Source organism: Ursus americanus, chromosome 7, assembly GCF_024610735.1.
Source record: "Ursus americanus isolate L20-20 chromosome 7, mUrsAme1.1.p, whole genome shotgun sequence".
NCBI lineage: Eukaryota > Metazoa > Chordata > Mammalia > Carnivora > Ursidae > Ursus > Ursus americanus.
This window is the reverse complement of record NC_142133.1, coordinates 11,245,313-11,266,633: the sequence shown is the minus strand read 5'-3', so window position 1 is coordinate 11,266,633 and position 21,321 is coordinate 11,245,313. Positions and strand designations below refer to the sequence as shown.

Genomic DNA, 21,321 nt, shown 5'->3' with positions numbered 1-21,321 from the left:
GGCGGAAGTGGGCGCACGTGACGCGTCGCGCCCCAAGCGACGGCTACGTTGCGGGAAGAGAAGTCGGCCCGGCGGCTGCTGGGCTGGGCTGCTGGGCGGAGGTGGCGGGCTACCTAGGACCCCTTGGAGGCCGCAGCGGGGCTCCAGGTGAGACCTTAGGACCGCCCCGTCCGTTCGCGGCTCGGGCTCGCCCGGCGCCTTTTCTTCCGGCGCGTCACGGCCCGACAGCCCACGGCCCCGGAGCCGGGTCCGGCTGCTCGGCGGGCGGTAGGATTGCCAGATAAATCAAGGACGCCCAGTTACACTTGAATTTCACATAAACCACGGACAACATTTTAGTGTATGTCCGACACAGTGTTTCGGACATGCTTATACTAAAAATTATACCTGTATCGAAGATTCGACTGTAATTGGGCGACCTGTGTTTTTATTTGCTAAATATGGCAACCTTATCTGCAGCCCCGGGCTGATGAGGAGCCTCTGGACCCGGAGAGGCGCTGCTTGGCGTCAGGGAGGCCTGAGGGGGGAGGGGGGGTGTGGAGCAGGGAAGTGGGCTGCTCTCATTGGGCTTCAGATTACTTCCACTGGACTCCCACACTGCCATTCCCTATGCTGAACTATTCGGGGAGTAAAACAGTATGGGCTTCAGTTTTGTTTTTATATTCTGTTCCAGTGAAAGAGTTGCTTGATGGTTTTGCACTGATGGATCTGTGTGAATAGGCCATTTATTTTACCTCGTTGGTAACATTGTTTCTAATGGGCTTTTAAAACCGATTCCCTTAAAGACTTGATGGTTAAGAGCAGGGGATTTTGGCTCCATAGCCGTCTCTGTGCTCATGAGGGGGTCACTTTACCTCCTAGTGCTTTTCTTTCTCTCTCTCCCTCCCACTTCCCCTCTCTCTCTCCTCCCTCCCTCCTGGTTAACAGTAGCTACCTGGGTGGGCTGCCTGAGGAGAGAAGTGAAGTGTGGGAAACTTAATGGACCCTGTAGAAGTGCTATGAAGGTTCAGAAGGGTGTGGTGCTGCCCTTGCCTGAAGTGCAGTGGGCAGTTCTTGAGCCCCCAAATAAGCCTCAGAACCACCTCCATTAGCTTTTGATCCCCGACTTTTATCAAGGATTGTGGCAGAAATGTAAGATGACATCCCTCCTAAATGTCACAGAAGAAGGTTGTTGGTAGCCAGTAGTTTCTTAAGATTACTTGTCAAAGAATTTTTTTTTCCATCTAGGAAGATGTTACCAAGTATTTCAGTGAATTCCCCAGTGCAGGGGAATGGAGCATTGAATTCCAGGGATGCAGCAAGACACACAGCGGGAGCAAAACGCTACAAATACCTGAGAAGACTTTTTCGTTTTCGGCAGATGGACTTTGAGTTTGCTGCATGGCAGATGCTCTACCTATTTACTTCCCCACAGAGAGTTTATAGAAATTTTCATTATCGAAAGCAGACAAAGGATCAGTGGGCCAGAGATGACCCTGCTTTCTTGGTCTTGTTAAGTATTTGGCTCTGTGGTAAGTGTTAGTTTTTCTACAGAAGAACAAACTGAGTGGGGTTTTTTTTTAAAGATTTTATTTATTTATTTATTTGAGAGCATGAGCATGAGCAAGCACGAGCAGGGGGAGGGGCAGAGGGAGAAGGAGTAGCAGGCTCCCCACTGAGCAGGGAGCTCCATGCAGGGCTTGATCCTAGGACCCCTAGGCGAAGGCAGACACTTAACCGACCGAGCCACCCAGGCGCCCCCCCAGACCGAGTGTTTTAGATTGTACTTGTCATTTGCAGAGCCTTTTGTTGTAAACATACTGTGGGTCAGAATTTGGGATATTTGAAGCTGTTTCTTCCTTTCTGAAGCCTCAGAAATCTCACAGGAAAGAATGTTGTATTCTTCCTGGTTCTAAAGGTCCCAAGCAGGTGCCAGAGTAAATTGTTCCCTCGGAACTTTGAAAAGCAGAGGACAGGGTTACTCCGTGTCTTTTAACTGCTGTGATAAATAAATTGATACCAAATGCAAACTTAACTGTGAAAAGGAGTATCAGGATGGGAAATTGCATTTCACAGGCAGATCTAGAGTGAGTTCTAAAAGTACCGATGGAACTTGAGAAACTACTTTCAAGTTCTCCAATAATGTAGTGAGAGAGGCCTAACCACCTTTAGGGTGTGAATGTTTAAGATTTTTTTCATCTTTACGTCAACTTAAATATGTGAGTGCCTGTTCAGAACTAGTGGTCTTTTAAATTTTGGGACTACCCTGGGGAACCATAGATGGGGGCCTCCATAGTAAACTACAGTCAGTTCAGTAGCCATTCTGTGTTCCAGGGTAGTCTGCATTTCTCAGTTCTATATACATGTAACACATCTTGGGGGTTTTGTTTACATGATTGTGTCCATTACACACGTGAGCGTCTGGAGGGCAGGGACTGTGCCCCACCCGTTTCCCCAGAACCTAGGAGAGTGCTTGAATTTATCATGTAAATCTTTCTTTCAGTGTCTACTATAGGATTTGGCTTTGTTCTGGACATGGGATTTTTTGAGACGATAAAGCTGCTCCTTTGGGTTGTATTCATAGATTGTGTAGGCGTTGGTCTTCTCATATCAACTTTAATGTGGTAAGTACTATAACATTGGTTTTTCAAGTACTGCTGTAGAGCCTGCATTTGCTGCCTTTAGAGATAAGGTAGCTGATGAAAATTGAAACAAGATACATGAACTGAAAGCATGAATTAAAATTTTTTTTATTATTATAGTTGACATACAGTGTTATATTAGTTTCAGGTATACAACATAGTGGTTTGACAGTTATACATTATGAAATGCTTATCAAGATAAGTATAGTTACCATCTGTCACTGTAGTGTTGTTACAACATTGACAGTATTCCCAGTACTTTTTATCTCTGTGTCTGATTTATTTTGTAACTGGAAATTTGTACTTCTTAATCCCCTCCCCCATACCACCCATTCCTTCAACTCCGTCTCCTCTACCAGTTTGTCTCTATATTTATGAACCTGTTTCTGTTTTTTGTTCATTTTGTTTTTTAGATCTGCGTGTAAGTGAAATGATACGGTATTTGTCTTTTCTGACATATTTGCATACCATTATACCCTCTAGGTCCACCCATGTAATCATAATGGCAAGATCTCATTCTTTTTTATGGCCAAGTAATATTCCAGTGTGTGTGTGTGTGTGTGTGTGTGTGTGTGTGTGTGTGTGTACGTACACACCCCATTTCTTCTTTATCCATTCAACTATTGATGAACACTTAGGTTGCTTCCATATCTTGACTATTGTAAATAATGTTGCAATAGTCATAGGGGTGCGTATAACTTTTCAAATTAGTGTTTTCATTTTCTTTGGGTAAATACCCAGTACTGGTATGGCTGGATCATATGATATTTCTGTTTTTAATTTTTTGAGGAACCTCCTCCATACTCTTTTCCACAGTGGTTGCTCCAGATTACATTCCCACCAGCAGTGCACAAGGGTTCCCTTTTCTGCACATCCTTGCCAACGCTGGTTATTTCTTGTCTTTTTGATACTAGCCATTCTCACAGCTGTAAGGTGATATTTCATTGTACTTTTGATTTCCATTTCCCTGATGATGAGTGATGCTAAGCATCTTTTCTTGTATCTGTTGGCCATTTGTATGTCTTCTTTGAAGAAACATCTGTTCTGTTTGTCCCCTTTTTTATTGGATTTTTTTTTTAGTGTTGAGTTGTATAAGTTCTTTATGTATTTTGGATCCTATTCCCTTATCATATGTATCACTTGCAAATCTCTCCTCACATTCACTTGGTTCCCTTGTTATTTTGTTTGTGGTTTCCTTTGCTATGCAAAGCTTTTTATTGTGGTATAGTCCCAATAGTTTATTTTTGCTTTTGTTTACCTTGCCTTGTAAATATGTTGCTGAGGCCAATGTCCAAAAGATTACTGCTTATGTTTTATTTTAGGAGTTTTATGGCTTTATGTCTCATATTTAGTTCTTTAATCCATTTTGAATTTATTTTTGTGTATGATGTAAGAAACTGCCCCATTTTCTTTCTTTTGCATGTAACTATCCAGTTTTTCCAACACCATTTATTGAAGAGATTGTCTTCCCTATTGTATATGCTTTTCTCCTTTGTCATAGGTTAATTGACCATATAAGTGTTAGTTCGTTTCTTGGGTCTGTATCCAGTTTCATTGATCTCTGGTTTTGTTTTGTTTCTTTTTTTTTCTTTTTTTTTTTTTTGAGAGAGAGCAGGAGAGCAAGTGGAGTGGGGGGGGGGGCAGAGGCAGAGAAAGAGAGAGAATCTTAAGCAGGCTCCATGCCCAGCGTGAAGCCCAACAGGGGACTTGATCTCATGACCCTGAGATCATGACCTGAGCCAAAATCAAGAGTCGGGCACTTAACCGACCGAGCGACCCAGGCGCCCCGATCTGTTTTTGTTAGTACCATACTGTCTTGATCACTATAGCTTTGTAGTATATCTTGATATGTGGATTGTGATGCCTCTACCTTTGTTTTTCTTTCTCAAGATTGCTTTGGCTATTTGGAGTCTTCCGTGGTTCCATACAAATTTTAGAATTCTTTGTTTTGTTCTCTGAAAAATATTGGTGTTTTGATAGGGACCGTATTGACTCTGTAGATTGCTTTGGGTAGTATAGACATTCTAACACTATTGGTTCTTCCAATCCATGATCATGGAGTATCTTTCCATGTGTTGTGTCCTCTTCAGTTTCTTTCATTAGTGTCTTACAGTTATTAGAGTGGTTTTTTATCTCCTTGGTTAAATTTATTCCTAGGTATTTTTTTTTTGACGCAATTTTAAATGGGATTATTTTCTTAGTTTCTCTTTCTGCTGCTTCATTATTAGTGTATGGAAATAGAACAGATTTCTGTACATTAATTTTGTGTCCTGTACCTTCACTGAACTCATTAATTAGTTCTAATAGTTTTTGGTGGAGTCTTTGAGGTGTTCTATGTAGAGTATCGTGTCGTCTGGAGCAGTGACAGTTGTACTTCTCCCTTACCAATTTGGGTGCCTTTTATTTCTTCTCTGATGGCTGTGGCGAGGACTTCCAGTCCTATGTTAAGTAACCGTGGTGAGAGTGTACGTTCTTGTTTTGCTCCTGATCCTAGAAGAAAAGCTTTCACCTTTCACCTTTGAGTATGACGTTAGCTGTGGGTTTGTCATATATGGCCCTCATTATGTTAGGTACATTCCCTCTCAATCCATTTTATTGAGAGTTTTTATCATGAACTAATGCTGAATTTTGTTAGATGCTTTTTCTGCATCTGTTGAGATGATATGATTTTTATCCTCCATTTTGTTAACATGATTCGCACTGATTGATTTGCACATATCGAACCATCCTTGCATCCCTGGAATAAATCCCACTTCGTCAAGTGGAATATCCTTTTAATGTATTATTTAATTTGGTTTGCTAATACTTTGTTGAGTATTTTTGGATCTTTGTATGTCAAGGATATTAGCCTATACTTTTCCCTTTTTTGTAATGTCTTTGTCTGATTTTGGTACCAGGGTAATGCTGGCCTGATAGAACTGATTTGAAAAAGTCTCTTCCTCTTCTATTTTTTTGCAATAGTTTCAGAAGAATAGGTGTTAACTCTGCTTTAAATATTTGGTAGAATTCACCTGTGAAACCACCTGGTCCTGGACTTTTGTTTGTTGGGAGTATTTTGATTACCAATTCAAATTCATTACTTGTAATAATACTTGTATTCAGATTTTGTATTTCTTCCTGATTCGATTTTGGAAGATTGTATATTTCTAGGAATTTTTCCATTTCTTCTTGGTTGTCTAATTTGTCATATAACTTTTCATAGTAATTTCTTGTAATCCTTTGTATTTCTGTGGTGTCAGTTATTACTTCTCTTTCATTCTCATTTTACTTATTGGGTTCTGTCTCTTCTCTGGCAGAGTGTTTTATCAATTTTGTTTATCTTTTCAAAGAACCGACTCTTGGTTTCCTTGATCTTTTCTATTGTTTTTTCAGTTCCTATTTCATTTCTTTTTACTCCAGTTTTTATTACTTTCTTACTTCTGTTAATTGTAGGTTTTGCTTCTCTTCTTTTCTCATACCTTTAGGTGTAAAGTTAGAGTACTTGAAATTTTTGTTTTTTCTTGAGGTATGGCTATTAGAACTTCCCTCTTGGAACTGCTTTTGCTGTGTCCTAAAGATTTTTGGAACATTGTGTTTCCATTTTCATTTGTATCAAGGTATTTTTTTTATTTCCTCTTTGGTGGTGGTGTTGTAGCAGGTTGTTTAGCTTTCACCTGTTTGTGTTTTTTTTTTCCTTGTAATTGATTTCTAGTTTCATACCATGTGGTTGGAAAAGATGCTTGATAGGATTTCAATCTTCCTAAATTTATTGAGGTTTGTTTTATGGCCTCAAATGTGACCTGTTCTGGAGAAAGTTTTATATGCACTTGAAAAGATTGTGTATTTTGCTGTTTTTAGATGGAATATTCTGTATATGTGTGTCTAATATGTTGTCAAAAGCCACTCTTTCCTTAACGATTTTCTGCCTGAATGATCTATCCATTGGTGTAAGTGGGTGTTAAGTCCCCTATTTTGTATTACTATCAGTTTCTCTCTTTGTCTGTTAGTATTTGCTTTATGTATTTGGGTATTCCTATGTTGGGTACATAGATATTTTTAATTGTATATTCTCTTGTTGGATGGAACCATTTATCATTATGTAACACCTTGTTTTGTCTCTTGTGACAGTCTTTGTTTTAAAGCATATTTTGTGTGAAAGAAGTATTGCTCCCCTGGCTTTTTTTTTTTTTTGACTTGCATCTGCATAGAATATCTTTTTCCATCCCTTCACTTTCAGTCTGTGTCTGTAGGTCTGAAGTGAGTCTTGTTGTCAGCATATATCTGGGTCTTGTTTTCTTATCCATTCAGTCACTCTAGGTCTTTAGTTTTTATTTTGATTCCTGTTATCATACAGTGTTACATTGGTTTCAGGTGTACGGGATCGTAATTCAACACTTCCATACATCCCCCTGTGCTCATCATAAGTGCACTCCTTAATCCCCATCACCTCTCCACTTTGGTAACCATCAATTTGTTCTCTGTAATTAAGAGTCTTTTTCTTAATTTGTCTCTCTCTCATTTTTTTTTCCTTTGCTTGTTTTGCTTCATAAATTCCACATGAGTAAAATCATGTTGTTTTTCTCTGACTTGTTTTGATTAGGATTATACTCTAGCTCCATCCATATTATTGCAAATGGCAAGATTTCGTTCTTTTTTTTATGGCTGAATAATATTCCTCTGCATGTGTGTGTGTGTCTGTGTGTATACACACAGACATACACACATATACACACCACATCATCTTTATCTCTCCATCAATCCAGGACACTAGGCTGCTTCTATATCTTGGCTGTTACAAATAATGCTGCTATAAACATAGGGGTGCATGTATCCCTTTAAATTAGTGTTCTTGTAGTCTTTTGATAAATACCCAGTAGTGCAGTTGCTGGAGGGTAGGGTAGTTCTATTCTTAACTGTATGAGGAACCTCCATACTGTTTTCCACCATGGCTGCACCAGTTTGCGTTCCCACCAACGATGTGGGAAAATGAAAATGAAAATGTTCATGTGCTTGAAATTGTCCCAAAGATTCCTTAAGCTATCCTTACTTCTGTTTTTAATTTTTATTTCTTTTTGTTCAGTTTGGTGGCTTTCCATTTCCTGCCTTCCAGATTGCTTGTCCATTCTTCTGTGTTCTTTAATCTGCTGCTGTTTCTCTCTAGTGTAGTTTTCATTTCAGTTACTGTATTCTTCAGTTCTGCTTGGTTCTTTCTTATATTTTTTATCTGTTGAAGTTCTCACTAGGTTCACCCTCTCTTTTTTCAAGTCTGGTGAGCTGCTTGTTGACCATTACTTTGAACTATTTATCAGGTATGTTGTTATCTTGTTCTTTCACTTGGAGTATATTCCTCTGCCTCATTTTGTTTTACTTTCTGTATTTGTTTCTGTGAATTAGGCAGAACAGCTACTTCTCGTCTTGAAGGATTGGTCTTGTGAGGGACTGTCCCATATAGACTGTGTATGCCTGCTGGCTTTGGCTAGCTGGAGCTGGAGTGGGGTCTCCTGGGGCACTCTGCATGGGGGGTATCCTGGTGGAACAGCTGGAGTCGAAGTGGGCTCCGGCTCGTGGTCCCAGGGTGCTCTACACAGTGGGGTCCTTAGTGAGGAGAAGCGGAGCTAAAGTTGCCGTGTGCTAGGGGTGTGGGGCTCACTACAGTGCTGGCCAGTTAAGGCATCTATACCCTGTTCTAGTCTGAGTGACCGGGGGGGGGGGGGGGGACATAAACAGTGGTGTTCACCAGCCCCTTTGGCTCCAGAATGTGTTCCCACAGGCATTGGCCATTTGGCTGAGGGTGAGGGTTTTTTTTTTATATTCTAGTTGTCTTTTAAACCACTGTTTTTTGTGTGTGCCTCAGTGGGGCTTGAGCTGGTATGGCCAGGGTCCCAGGGTTCAATCAAGTGGCAGGCCGGCTAGGGTGGCCGTGTCCCACTCCCATCTGCGCCGTCAGTGTTGGGCTTGGAGGAGGGAGGAAACATATACGGTGGCACTGGCCAGCCCTCGACCACTGGAGACCAGTGCCTCAGGTCCAGCTGGTCGGCAGACACCCAAGGGCTGGTTTCTTTGAGTTCTAGTTGCCCTTTGGAACTGAAGCTTTTTTCCATGCCTTCAGGTGGTAGAGTCTGGAACTGGCTCCTTGGTTCTGTCCCTACCCGCTGCACTTGGCAGCGTCAGGGGTGCGGTTCCTGTTGTTACTATGTCTCCCTCTCACCTGCTCTCTGTGTGGTACCTCTGTCCTTTTTTGTGCAGAAGCTGGTCAGTCAGCCCTCAGTTCTTTTTCTGGAGGAATTACTCCATATGTGTAGATTTCGTTTGTCCATGGAGGGGAGTTCAGGGTCTTCCTCCGTCGCCACCTTGGACCCTGTCTCCTGAAAGCATCAGTTTTGATTGCCCAGATTATTATAACTTGCCCTCCTGTGTCACTGTTTGTATCAGAAAATACTCTAAGGGATGGTTGGTATTGTCAAAGTGCAGCAAATAAGGGAACTGAAATAATGATTATATCATATTAACAAAAGTCCCTGGTTTTGCAAAAATGTTGTATAGTTAGCCAATTCTGCTTGTCTGGGTGACGGCATGGTTTTCTCGTATTTGTCAGTGGGTCACTTCTAGATGTTTAAGCTATAGAGGGTTATTTCATGGAATCTTACTCTGATTATCAGACATTAAATGAAGTACATTTGAAAAAGGATCTGTTACACTTTCGGGGCCGTTTTGCTGAGACACACACAGGTCCTGTTGAACAGGTATGCAGTCGGACTTCTCGGTTTGCTTTAACGACGGCATTGTACTGACTGGAGGTGTTCAATTCCAGCATTTGGTTTTTCCATTTCCTCCTAGACGCAGGCTCTGCATGGTTGGCATGCCCGATGAGGGGAACGGATGTGTCAAGTGAGCTCACAGAAGGCCAGTGCTTGAGTAGGGGTTGTGGTCATTGTGTATCAGAGAAAACTCTATGGAAATGTTAGTCACAGAGAGGCCTAGGTTCAAATGCCAGCTCATTTACTGTAACTCTCAGTTCCAGTCTCTTTTGTAAAATGGAGTTAGTTATCTAATTTGTAAGGTATTTGAAAAGATTGTGGTGTGAAAAGTACTTGGTATGTAGGAAGCTCTCAGTAAATAGTGGCTATTAATATTTTAAACAAAGTCCTGAGACTGTAACCTCCGATGATACCAATGTGTTGATTCTATTGTAATTCCTTACGAGTTTTGTATGTGCTTGGTAGTCAGTAAATGCGATGTCATTAATTTGGAATTCTAAAATCTAGCTTAAAAAGACTACTAACTAATATGTTACATATCAAAACATTATCAAAACTATGGCATATGATTTCAGTAAATAAGGCTTTCAAAGGAGTAGGTCGTGGCAGGCATTCTACCATGAACGCGTGGACTCTGGAGGGCCACAGAGACCAAGGCATTCTGGAGTTTAGCAGCTCTAGTGTGAGTCCGTATTACAGTTTCAGTTCAATAGAAGAGGACTCGGGGGGCACCTCGGTGGTTCAGTTGGTTAAGTGTCCAGCTCCTGATCTCAGCTCAGGTCTTGATCTCAGGGTTGTGAGTTCAGGCCCCACATTGGGCTCCATGCTGGGCATGGAGCCTAGTTAAAAAAAGGAAAGGACTGACTCAGTATATTTTTCAAAAGCTACCTCGTGTTGCATTGTGTTGTGAATTGTGTTAGAAATGATGACATGTGGTTGCTGTCATCCTAGAGGAGCCACAGGAACCAGGAGGAGGAGGTGTCTGGGGGAGATGGGGTCATTGATTCCTGGTACCAGATGCTTAGGCACAGCAGTCAGGAGCAGCATACTGGGTCTGGCAGCGCGGGGTGACACTCACCAGCTCGGGAAGATAGGTGGCTATAGAATTTGGCCTTCAGTGCAGTTCAGACAAAAGCATTGGACTTTATCTTATAGCTCGCATGTGCTGGTTGGGGAGTGGAGGAGAGGTGGAGAACTTGGAGGCATTGGGGTAAGGAAATAGCAGATTCACACTCAAAGGAAAATCCTTTCTGTGGCTGCGAAGGAGCTGAAGAAGAGTGGCAAGCTGGATGCAAGTGTGAGGGTCTGCACAAGAGTAGAGTGGGCCCAGACGGTACGGTGAACTCAGGAAGAGAGGAGAGAGAGGGATCAGAGGGCATCCTGTGATAATCGGCTAGGACGAGGGTAGGGAACAGTGGCAGGTGCATGGGAAGCATTCCGTGTTGGACGTGCCGAGTTTGGGTGGCTTGAGGATTTTAATGGAAATAAATTTTAGTGGCCCCATAGTCTGGGCCAAGAGGAAGCCATGACTGGCATCATTAATGTGGAGGTGGGAGGTGAAAACCACAGATGTCTTGAGCTCTCCCAGAAGGAATGTCTGTGTTCCAGAGGTAAGACTGACTGAGGACAGAAGCCTGGAAGGTGCCCGCGTAAGGAATAAGCGGAGGGTGGGAGCTCTTGCGCAGTGACCTAGATGCCTGTTCTGTCCTTTTAATGGCACGTGTTCTTGGCTAAATCGGAAGATGTTTTGTTTAGTTAAGAGTTTGTTCAAACAAAGCTATATTATTTTGATATTTTTGGCTAATTGTGTACAAGACTGTTTGATTAGTGCCGTACTACGTTCTACCTCTCGTTTTGCTTTTTACTTCCGCTGTAGACATAGCATTTTAACTGTACCCTTGAAATGAAATCACACACGTGAAAGTCCACTGAATTTCTGTAGTTGTGTTTATGATACAAATGATCCTTTTGGTTATTTCCCTTTGAAGGTGTAGTTTTCTTTTACCTGGGTATTTTACTTTTCATTCCCTCATCATTTAACTGAACTCATAGGCCATGCCGTAGAGCACTGACAGCAGCTTGAAGAATTGTTCTTACGGCCAGATAGGTCACTGGCCACTCTTCCCTTACTGGTTCCTCCTGATTCCTTGATTTTTCAGTGGAGGGGTGACCTATTGGGTGTTAGGCCTTGGACCTATTATCTAGATTCATTCTTTGACGGGGAGGGTCTTTAGGCCCATGGCCTTGAATGTCATCTACACATGGATGAGTTTTTGTCTCCATTGTCGACCTCTCCTCTAAATTCCAGACTTTGTATACTTCTTACTCCATATTAACCAGCATCTTCAGCATGACAGGTGCAAATCCAAACTCCTGCACTGCCCCAAACCCCTCTTTCTGCAGCCATGCCCACTGTAGCTAATGGCAGTTCAATCTTCCATTGGTTTCAGGCAGAAATCTCTCCGTCATCCTTGACTGTTCATTCCTTCCCCACCCCCCCTCACCACCTCTGCTGCCACCACCCCTCTCATCTCTTTTTCACAGTAGCCTCCCAGCAGTGTCTGTTTCCCCTCTTATTGCTGTAGTCTGTTCTCAGATCAACAATCAGAGGAACCATGTCAAAATAGTGAGTCAGACACCCTTCTGGGAACTCAGTGACTCCTTATTTCATCGAGAATAAAAGCCAAAGACTTAAAATGGCCACAGGCTCTAAAAGATCTGTCTCCCTCCTTCAATTCCTGCTACTTTTCTCACTTGTTCCAGGCACACTGGTCTCCTCACCCATGCCTCAAACAGGCCAGGTCCCCTGCCACCTCCTTACTCGTCCATCTCCTCCACTTCTGTGTTCGGACTCCCCTCTTCCTGGAATGCTCTGCCCCAGGTAATTCCCATCCACCCCCACCCTTGGGTCTTGACCCAGATGTTACCTGCATAGGACTATCCTATTTAACACTGCATTTCAGCTTTGTATTTCCTATCCTTCCTTATTGCTTAATGTTTCTCCATAATGCCATCCGATGACTCCAGCTAGATCGAAGGCGGAGATCTCTTCACCGCTTGGTCTCCACTGTCTGGACTAATGCCTGGTACACAGAAGGTGGTCAGGAGATATTTATGGGATTAACTTTATTGTGTTATGAAAGAAACTTTAATTTGCTCTTCAGGTTTATCTCTAACAAGTATTTAGTAAAACGGCAAAGCAGAGACTATGATGTGGAGTGGGGCTATGCCTTCGACGTGCATCTGAACGCTTTTTATCCTCTCCTAGTCATTCTGCATTTTATCCAGCTTTTCTTCATCAACCGTAAGTAGCAGTTACTTCTTAAGCGATCATCAAAAAGTCATTGTGTGCAGTAAAAAGAGATTGAGTGCACACGTATCTTCCGCAGATGTTATCCTGACGGACACATTTATTGGATATTTTGTCGGAAATACCTTGTGGTTGGTGGCAGTGGGCTATTATATCTACGTAACCTTCCTAGGATATAGTGGTAAGTCATGAATTGTTTTGGTTGACTGAAAACATAATGGAGGGAGGGAGGTTGCTGTAATAGTAACAAAATTAGCTTTTTTTTTTTTTTTTAAGATTTTATTTATTTATTTGACAGAGAGAGACACAGCGAGAGAGGGAACACAAGCAGGGGGAGTGGGAGAGGGAGAAACAGGCTTCCCACTTAGCAGGGAGCCCGATGTGGGGCTCGATCCCAGGACGGTGGGATCATGACCCAAGCCGAAGGCAGACGTTTAATGACGGAGCCACCCAGGCGCCCCATAATTAGCTTACTTTTAGATGCATTACCTCATTTAATCTTCACTGTTAGGTTTACTTAACCCCATTTTTCAGATGAGGGCACAGAAATTACTTTGCCCACAGTCGTGCAGCTAGAAAGTGGCACGGCTGGTATGTAACAAATTATGTAATTTTAAGGAGACATGTTAAACCATACTGGTGTCTCCAAGTTACCTGCAGGAACCCATGGCCCACTTCCTTTTCTCCCCAGCCACTGGTTAGAGTGGGGCATGAGCCGGGTCCGACGCCTGGTCGCATAGGTAAAGGAACCTTTACAAACCTTTGTCAAGGTGTTACAACCTTTGCCTCACTTTGTTTTTATGACCACTGTGTGGTTCTACAGATAGTCACAAATCAGGCCCAACCTCTACTGCCCTGAGGATGTAGTTTGCAAATTTACTGCTAAACCCTGCTAGAAGTTTCTTAGTATGAATGAGAAACCTTTATTATTAATTCAGCTCATCCTTTCCTGTCACTCTGGATGATTAGGACCTCACTGTAAATACACACCCCTAGCTCCTCTAGTCGGAGCTGTTCCCACCCCCTGGCCGCTCCTCCAGGGACCACGTAACCCCCTCAAATTGTAATACTTGTTCTGGGCACAGGGAGTCTGTTCTCCTAATACAGGGGAGGCGTTTGTGACATAGTATGTTCAGGTTTCAATGAATATTCACATATTTTGAGAAAGTTTTAAATTGTGATTAGCATACTACCACATTGTGGCTTCTCTAAATGGTTTTTGATCACTCTTCTGGTAACTCCCTATAATTTGAGTACAGCTCGGTTTCACTTTGGCAACTTCCTAGAAGAGAAATGTTTAGGTTAGAATGCATGTGGTAGGGACCCACTAAGTAGTGACCAAGAAGGAAACCTAGATATTTGGAGACAAATTTTAAAAATAGTAATAAAATCTATTTAAAGGAGGCTCCACACCCAGTGTGGGGCTTGAACTCACAACCCCCAAGCTCAAGAGTCGCACACTCTGCTGATGGAGCCTGGCGGGCACGCTAGGGACAGATTTTATATTTGAGTTTTGTTCTTTCCTGAAGCCTGGGATACTAGTGGATCTCATGTCATGCTTCCTATATTGGGAAATCTCAAAGAGCTAAAGGTTTTTTTCCTGTAACACCCATCTCTGTTGTACTTTAAGATGAGCTCGTAGAGGCTTCCGAGGCCGTCCCCATGTAAATCCACCATCTTCAGGATTTGTGACATTTGTCCCTTAATCATACCCTCTCAAGTTCCAGATCTGCTCACAGCCTTTGCGCTGCACTGACCTCTCATCCCGGGTGCTCAGGCGCGGCTGTGGCTCGGCGGCAACACCCAAGAGCAGGGCGCTCGGCGGGGTCTGGCTTTAGAGCAGCAGCTCGCCGATTCCGAGTGTGCGTTCCTTTTTGGTCCCACCTGTTGTAGTAAGAACTTTCAGAAACTTCATTAGTCATATTTCTTTTTTAAAAAAAAAAATTTGTTTCTTTTCCAGCATTGCCATTTTTGAAAAATACAGTAATTCTTCTTTATCCATTTGCACCTCTCATTCTGCTCTACGGCCTGTCACTAGCACTAGGATGGAACTTCACCCACACGCTGTGTTCCTTCTACAAGTACAGAGTGAAATGAGGAGACTCTGCCCTCTCCCCTGGGTAGCAGGCCGTCTTTGTGAAGTGACGATTTCTTCTGAAACTTGTAAATAAACTATCTTTGTAGATATCTTCAGGGTGTAAAGTTTGCAAATTTGAGTAAATATATAATGTTAACACCATTGTCAAGTACATTCCTTAAAACTAAATGTACATTTCTATAATAAATATTTTTTAAACTAAAGCATTTATTTTACTCATTCTAACAAAGTTTTAAGTATTTTTGAAAGAAAAACCATTTGGAGAACTTGATAATCAGTTCCTGACAAGGTACATAGTCTGGCCCCATTTCTAATTGGGCTGTATTTTAAGCATTTGTGTAGAGCACATGATCCTAGTATAACCTTCAAAAGCCTCCTTGACCTGTAATGTAACTCAAAGACGAATCACTGTACTGTAGGCCATAAAATCATTTACAACATTTTCTGTACAAAAGAAACCCCAATCTATTCAATCGAAGGGGTACATGGCGGCTGCTCCATGTACGTAATAAACGAGTGAACACTTGCATAGCATTGATAAATATCTTAACATGAAGCTCTTTTTCTTTCTTTGAAGACCTCTCCCAAACTCAGACTAGTTTTAATAACAAAACTTGCTACACATTAAATTTTACCTATTTTTATTAGAAGGAATCTTGAATTCAGCATGGCTTCTTAAATGTCTTTATTCCAAACACGTGAACGGTTGTGGCACAGAGAAACAGTAATGAAAGGCACAGTCAACAGGACCAGTTATTAGGTTTTCAATTATAGCAGCAAATTGGAAAATAATCTTCCTTTAAAAATCTTAACAGGTACCTAAAATATTACTACAGCTATTACCCATTCACCCAATGAAAACATTTTAAGGAAAATATGTACAATACATGTAAGGAGAAAAAAACTGGAAAACCAATTCCTCAGGCACCTTCTCTAAAGGGTGCTTCCAGAAACATCCACGACCTTTCCAAACTGTTCTTAATGAGAAACACATTAGTTTTTCATTCCATAAATGAAACATAATTGTTACGTTCAGTAAGCTGATTTCTAAATCTTTCTTTCTAACATCACCGTCTTGACTGAAATGAAAAGTATCAAATCTTCTGGCAGTGCATCTTACAGTACTGTCGGTATCAGCCACTTGTAAGGCTCAAAGAATAGGCCTTCAGAAGGTATTTTCACCCAATTTCAGCAAACACTGAGCATTTCAAATACTGGAAGGCTAATCATACTAAAGTAGCTTTGACTCCAGAGGGATTTGCTAATTACTAATACCAAAACACAACTAGGAGCAAGTGGTACATAACGTAGCCTCCCTAATGTCCAAGAGCATCATTAAATGTTCCCACAACAAACCTTATTTGGAGAACAATTTTAGCACCACTATTAACATTTTTACTGCAGTGTGAACAACACTGGGAATGATACTTTGCACAAAGTGCTTTCCATTCAGTACCCAGCTTACTTTCTTGAAAAATGCCTTCTAAATTCTTAAGACACACACACACACTCGCACTCACTCACTCACTCACACTGGAGTGCCAGCTCTTGCCTGTTCGTTTCCTTGAACATGATCTAGTTAGTGCCCAAAACGTGGAGTGTTTCAGGTAAGAAGAGTTTATGTATAGGTATTGATAATAGGGATATATATAACAAATCCTTTTTTCTTAATACTGTGGTTGTAGTCTTTTCAGCATTGTATGTTCACATGCATTGAAGAAATTAAGCATACTAGTTACGGCATATATCAAGATTAATAAAAATTGTACAGCTATCAAATTTCACATACTATAAATAATGCTACACTGCTTGGAAAAGTTTCCTTTTCTATAAAAGAGCTGGGACATCTCTAGAACACAAAGATGATTAGGACTCCAATTTCTGACTTTCTGACCGTCTTAGCCTCTCATTTTCCTCCCTTTAGCTCTGCTGTTCTTCTCTCAAGGGTATGGCAATATAGTAAATTAGTACAAAAATTAATGTACGAACCAAAATAAAAAGCCTCATTAGCAATTAATGGCTTGGAAGCAGAGAGGTATTTTGGAAAATACCTGCAAAGTACAAAAATTTGGCACATACAGGATTTGATCTGTACTTAATATGTTTTGGGTTAAAAAAAGTATGTTCTTCAATGCAGAGTGGTTTATCTGATCTCTATGTAAAGGCAGAAATTTTTTTCTCTCCTAATATCCTACTTAAAATACCACCGTTCATCATTCTTAAATAACATACTGAACAGGCTAAGAGCAAAATAAATCAGCACAAAGTAATAATTTTCCTCTCCCAGGAAAAAGATTCCATATACACTGGGTCCTCGACCTGGAATGAGAACAATCCTGTTCTAGCCGGTTTGTTTTTTTGTTTTTTGGGGTTTCTTGTTTGTTTTTACAAAACATTGCTAAGATACTCCCAAGTTTTTGGCAACAAACTTCCAATCAAGACTACTTGAGATTCTCTGGCAGACAAACCCCAGAGGCGGCCCAGGTATAAAGTTTGCTAGCGTAAGACTTGACTCACGTGGTTATCAAAATCTCCAAGTTAACTATAGGCAATTAAGCGTGAAGACTTTCTCCTCCTCACCTCTTGTAAATACTATATTCATTTTCTATTGCTGCGTAACAAATCACCACGAATTCGGAGGCTTCAAACAATACCTATTTATTATCTCACAGTTCTGCAGGCCAGAAGTCAGGACGGGCTTGACTCAAGTTCTCTGCATCGGGTCTCACAAGGCTGGAGTCCTGGTGCTGGCGGGGCTGGGCTCTCCCTGCTGGAGAAGACTCTAGCTGCAAGCTCGCTCAGTTCATTGACTAAACGAGTCCCAGTGGCTGTCAGGCTGTAGTTGGGGTTTCCGTGGCTGTCGGTGGAGGCCTCGCTCAGCTCCTTACGGGCAACTGCATTTCTTCTGTGGCCCGTCCATCTTCAATCAGCAGTGGTGCCTTGAGTCCTCCTGCTTCGAATCTGACTTAGGCTACCAGCCTGAGAAAACTGCTTCTAAAGGGCTCACATGGTTAGATTAGCTGGACATGATTATGGGGGATATTCAGGGCTTCCGCCCACACGCACAGGGGCAGGATATCATCTGCGGCCCCTGAGGGTCATCTCCAGAATTCTGGCTGCCACATATACACACCGCTCTTAATGACAGCAGTCGCGCAGACAGGCTGTTTCCACGCTAACCAAACTTGCCTTCGAGGACAGCACTGCTGGGGCCTTTTTGTGACAGTAACAGATCAAAAAGAAGCCTTCAGAACGTTGCTGAAGGTTTTGAAATAAGGACACCTTCTGATCATTTAACTGGTGCAACCACTGATCTGAAAAGCTGTACCTTTTTCAAAGACCTCTCCGTGGCTGAACTAGTACACACATACGTGTCTACAGCCTCCCTGCTGAATCAACCACGCGCATTCACTTTTTCCAAAGCTGCTCAATCTCACTGTCTGAAACCACTGTTCTTGCTTGACCACACGGTAGGGCCGCGCGCGTGCTGTAAAGAGCACGGGAGACAGAGAACTCAGAAATCCAAGGTCTTAGAATCCCAGAAAACAGTCCTCAACCTTCTCACCTATAATACTCGTCATCCGCACTGTGCCGTATTCTGCACGTCTGCTTTTATCCTCATAGTCAGAATTCATTACTCTGGTTTCGCAAGTGTTCCCGTTAGCACTCTTGACGCAGTGCTGTCCCGACAGAACTTTCTGCAATGACGGAAGGTTCTCTATCTGCTGTCCAGTCGGGGGCCACGAGCCACGTGTGGCTGATGAGCACTTGAACTGTAGCTAGTGGGACTGAGGAGCTGAAGGTTTTACTAAATTGACACAGCCCCCAAGTGTCTGCTGGCTACTGTATGGGCCAGCGCAGCTCGAGAGTCTGACCGTTCATGTGACATACATACCAGATGCAAACCAGATTCCATTTCTCTAGTAATAATCAAATACTGGACCTCAGCGGACACTGTCCCCACTCACTACTCTGATAAAAGTGGTTCAGTGTCCTCTCGAGGCCAAGTATATCCTTCCCTCAGTCCCAGGTACTCTTCACCTCCTCTAACGTCCGGTCCCAGACTTGACTCGCCAACTACTCTCAAGGGCTACCACTGCAGTGACGCGAGGAAGGCATGGCTGTTTCTAACGGTCTGAGGAGGAAGTGGGGGCAGGCAGAGACCGATGACAAGATGATCGGAGCACCTGCTGCACCAGAGGACAGACAGGAAGGATGAGTTACAGGCCAGCCCCCAGGAGCTGGAAGCCTGGTAGGTGGGAGAATGTGTGCACACCCATACACACTCGCCAGGAACAACCAAAAGCTCGAGAGCTGAGCGTGTATGTAAGTCTGGCACGGAACATAGGTAAAGGGAGTTAAAAAGAAAGAGGAGTGTGGGCTGGAACAGCTGGTCCCCTCGTCCAGACCCGGACTGGGGACCTGCCACGTGCCAGGCACTATTCCTGGCAGGACCAGGCACTGGTAACAATTCATGGGGAGGAGTGCACGAGAGAGTCTGTGAAAGGTGGAGGAGATGTGGCTCAAAGTATCCTCGGGAACGGGAAGGGTGAGCTAAGCCTGGGAGGGGAGAAGAGCAGGAGAACAGGAAGAAGCCGGCCAGTACGGCTCCCCCGTCTCGAGACCGAGCAGCCGTAACTAAGGGCGAGGAGCTGTAGTAACTCACTTCCCTGATCTTCAGGGCGGGGTTCTTCTCCCCAGAATCAGAGTGGGCTACGATGGAAGCGGGGAAATGAGAGGACTTCTCAACCCACCCCAGAGCTTCCCCTCCTGACACTTGGTTGTCCCAGCAGTCAGTCAGGATGTTCAGCAGCTGCCGAAGTTTCATAATGAAACGTTATTCTTTTCAAATGAAATTGGCCTGTGGGCATCAGGCCAGGGAAACGTGAGGACAAAATAAGAAGTCAATTAAAGAGAGTGAAAAGTAAATCTAAAAAACCCAGTAGAAATGTTTAACTAGACTTGAACATAAAAATTATTTGTGGCAATGTGTGACTTTTTAATCAAGGAAAGTAACTGACAATGATTCTAGTAGGAGGAATGGCAAGAACCATACCCTCTCCGTGTTGCCCAACATTTTTCGCTCAGTCACACTGTACAGAAAACAAGGCTGTCTGGAAGCTCTGTTCAGCCTCCTGGGTAACCACGGGCAGTTCCTCCACACGAGAGGTGACTAGCCGGCACCTCTGGCCCCCTGAGGCCTCTGCCACCTGCAGCCCCCCTGACACACTGGTTGGGAGCTGACACTGATCATTCGGAACTTCTTACAAGTCAAATACTTTTGTAAAGATCACTGATTGCTAAGGCTGACAGTATTTTTGTTTACAGTAGTAATACCATTTAGAATCGCATGATTAAGAGCAATACTCCTCAGATACGAATTTACCTGTAAGTTCATAATGCCAAACAGAATAAATCATTTTGCAAAAACATACAGCTGCTACAATACCTCTCCCTAAAAACCAGTGTTACAATTTTTTCTTTAAAATTAAATGATTTTGACTCATACAATAACATTACCTAGAAAACACTTCGTCAGAACTCATTAAATGGGTGCAGATATAAAAGGATGAACAAGAGATAATGCATCTAACTCATGGATTAAAGACACAAATTTAAAAAGAAAAAGTTTGTCATCTTACATATCAGAGGGAATGTAATGAGTTGAGTCCGTGGTAATTTGGGTTGAATGCATGACCCCTGCACATTAAAATTTATCAGACTGATTTTTTACACCATAAACAGTATAGTAAAATAACCCTCAAGAAGGACATTGGTCTTTAAAATCTTGGCTTTAAGGAATGACAAATGCCTTTGAAAATATTTTGTTCAGAATCACTGCAATTATAAAAGTACTTCAGTTAGGAAATCAATCTAGAATCATTCTTAAATGGCAGTGCATTTGAAAAATGGCATTAATTTGTAATGTTTGCATTTCCAAAGAAAAATATAGAAAGAACTTAAAAAAGCAAGGTAACTTTTCAAAAAAAGTATTGATTCAAAAATTTACTGCACAAAAATATGTACTTCTTAAATGTTTCTAATAAATTAACTCCATAACATTTTTATGTATATTTATATATTTATATATATATAATCCCTGATAATCTATAAAAGAGGGTCTATAATAGTAAAATAAATGAACTTCAAAAGTACCCCCTTCATAAAATGTATGTAATATTAATTTTTCTCAAATTTAAGGAATGTAACAATATGTACAACTCGTATGTATTAGTATAATACCAAAATAGTACAAGTCATATTAACAGGCTGTCGTAACTGTAAAATGTTTGAGTCAAGTTAAAATTGGAGGACAGCTTAGGTTCGAACGAATGCAATTATCCATGGGAGGTTCACTTTCCAAGAGGAAATGACAACCATCTTATCTACAGTAGATTTCACAAGAGGTAGTGTTCAAGTTAAAAAAAAAAAAAGGTACATGCTTAACTATCTTTAATTAACAAATTCACAGGAAAAAAATGTACTGGTTTCTTAGCAGATGATCAGTTGGTGACTTTTTTAATATGAATCTGAAATACAAAATAACGAGAAGTA

General features: G+C 42.1%; 2 protein-coding genes across 6 annotated transcripts in view; one reads left to right on the top strand and one right to left on the bottom strand.

Moving 5' to 3' along the window:
- The first annotated feature begins 14 nt into the window (after positions 1-14).
- On the top strand, positions 15-14,995 carry UNC50 (unc-50 inner nuclear membrane RNA binding protein). Its single transcript, XM_045771840.2, has 6 exons — positions 15-147; positions 1,228-1,511; positions 2,483-2,603; positions 12,523-12,662; positions 12,748-12,849; positions 14,629-14,995. Exons 2-6 carry the CDS (start codon positions 1,232-1,234, stop codon positions 14,763-14,765), a joined length of 780 nt encoding a protein of 259 aa, XP_045627796.1. The 5' UTR covers positions 15-147; positions 1,228-1,231; the 3' UTR covers positions 14,766-14,995.
- A 439-nt stretch (positions 14,996-15,434) lies between these two features.
- Positions 15,435-21,321, bottom strand: part of MGAT4A (alpha-1,3-mannosyl-glycoprotein 4-beta-N-acetylglucosaminyltransferase A) — a 118,962-nt gene continuing 113,075 nt past the window's right edge. For all 5 annotated transcript variants that reach the window (XM_045771838.2, XM_045771835.2, XM_087863332.1 and 2 more), the window contains one exon: positions 15,435-21,296. In XM_045771838.2, coding sequence (XP_045627794.2) covers positions 21,270-21,296 — 27 coding nt within the window. In that variant the 3' untranslated portion in view covers positions 15,435-21,269. The remainder of the gene's footprint in view (positions 21,297-21,321) is intronic.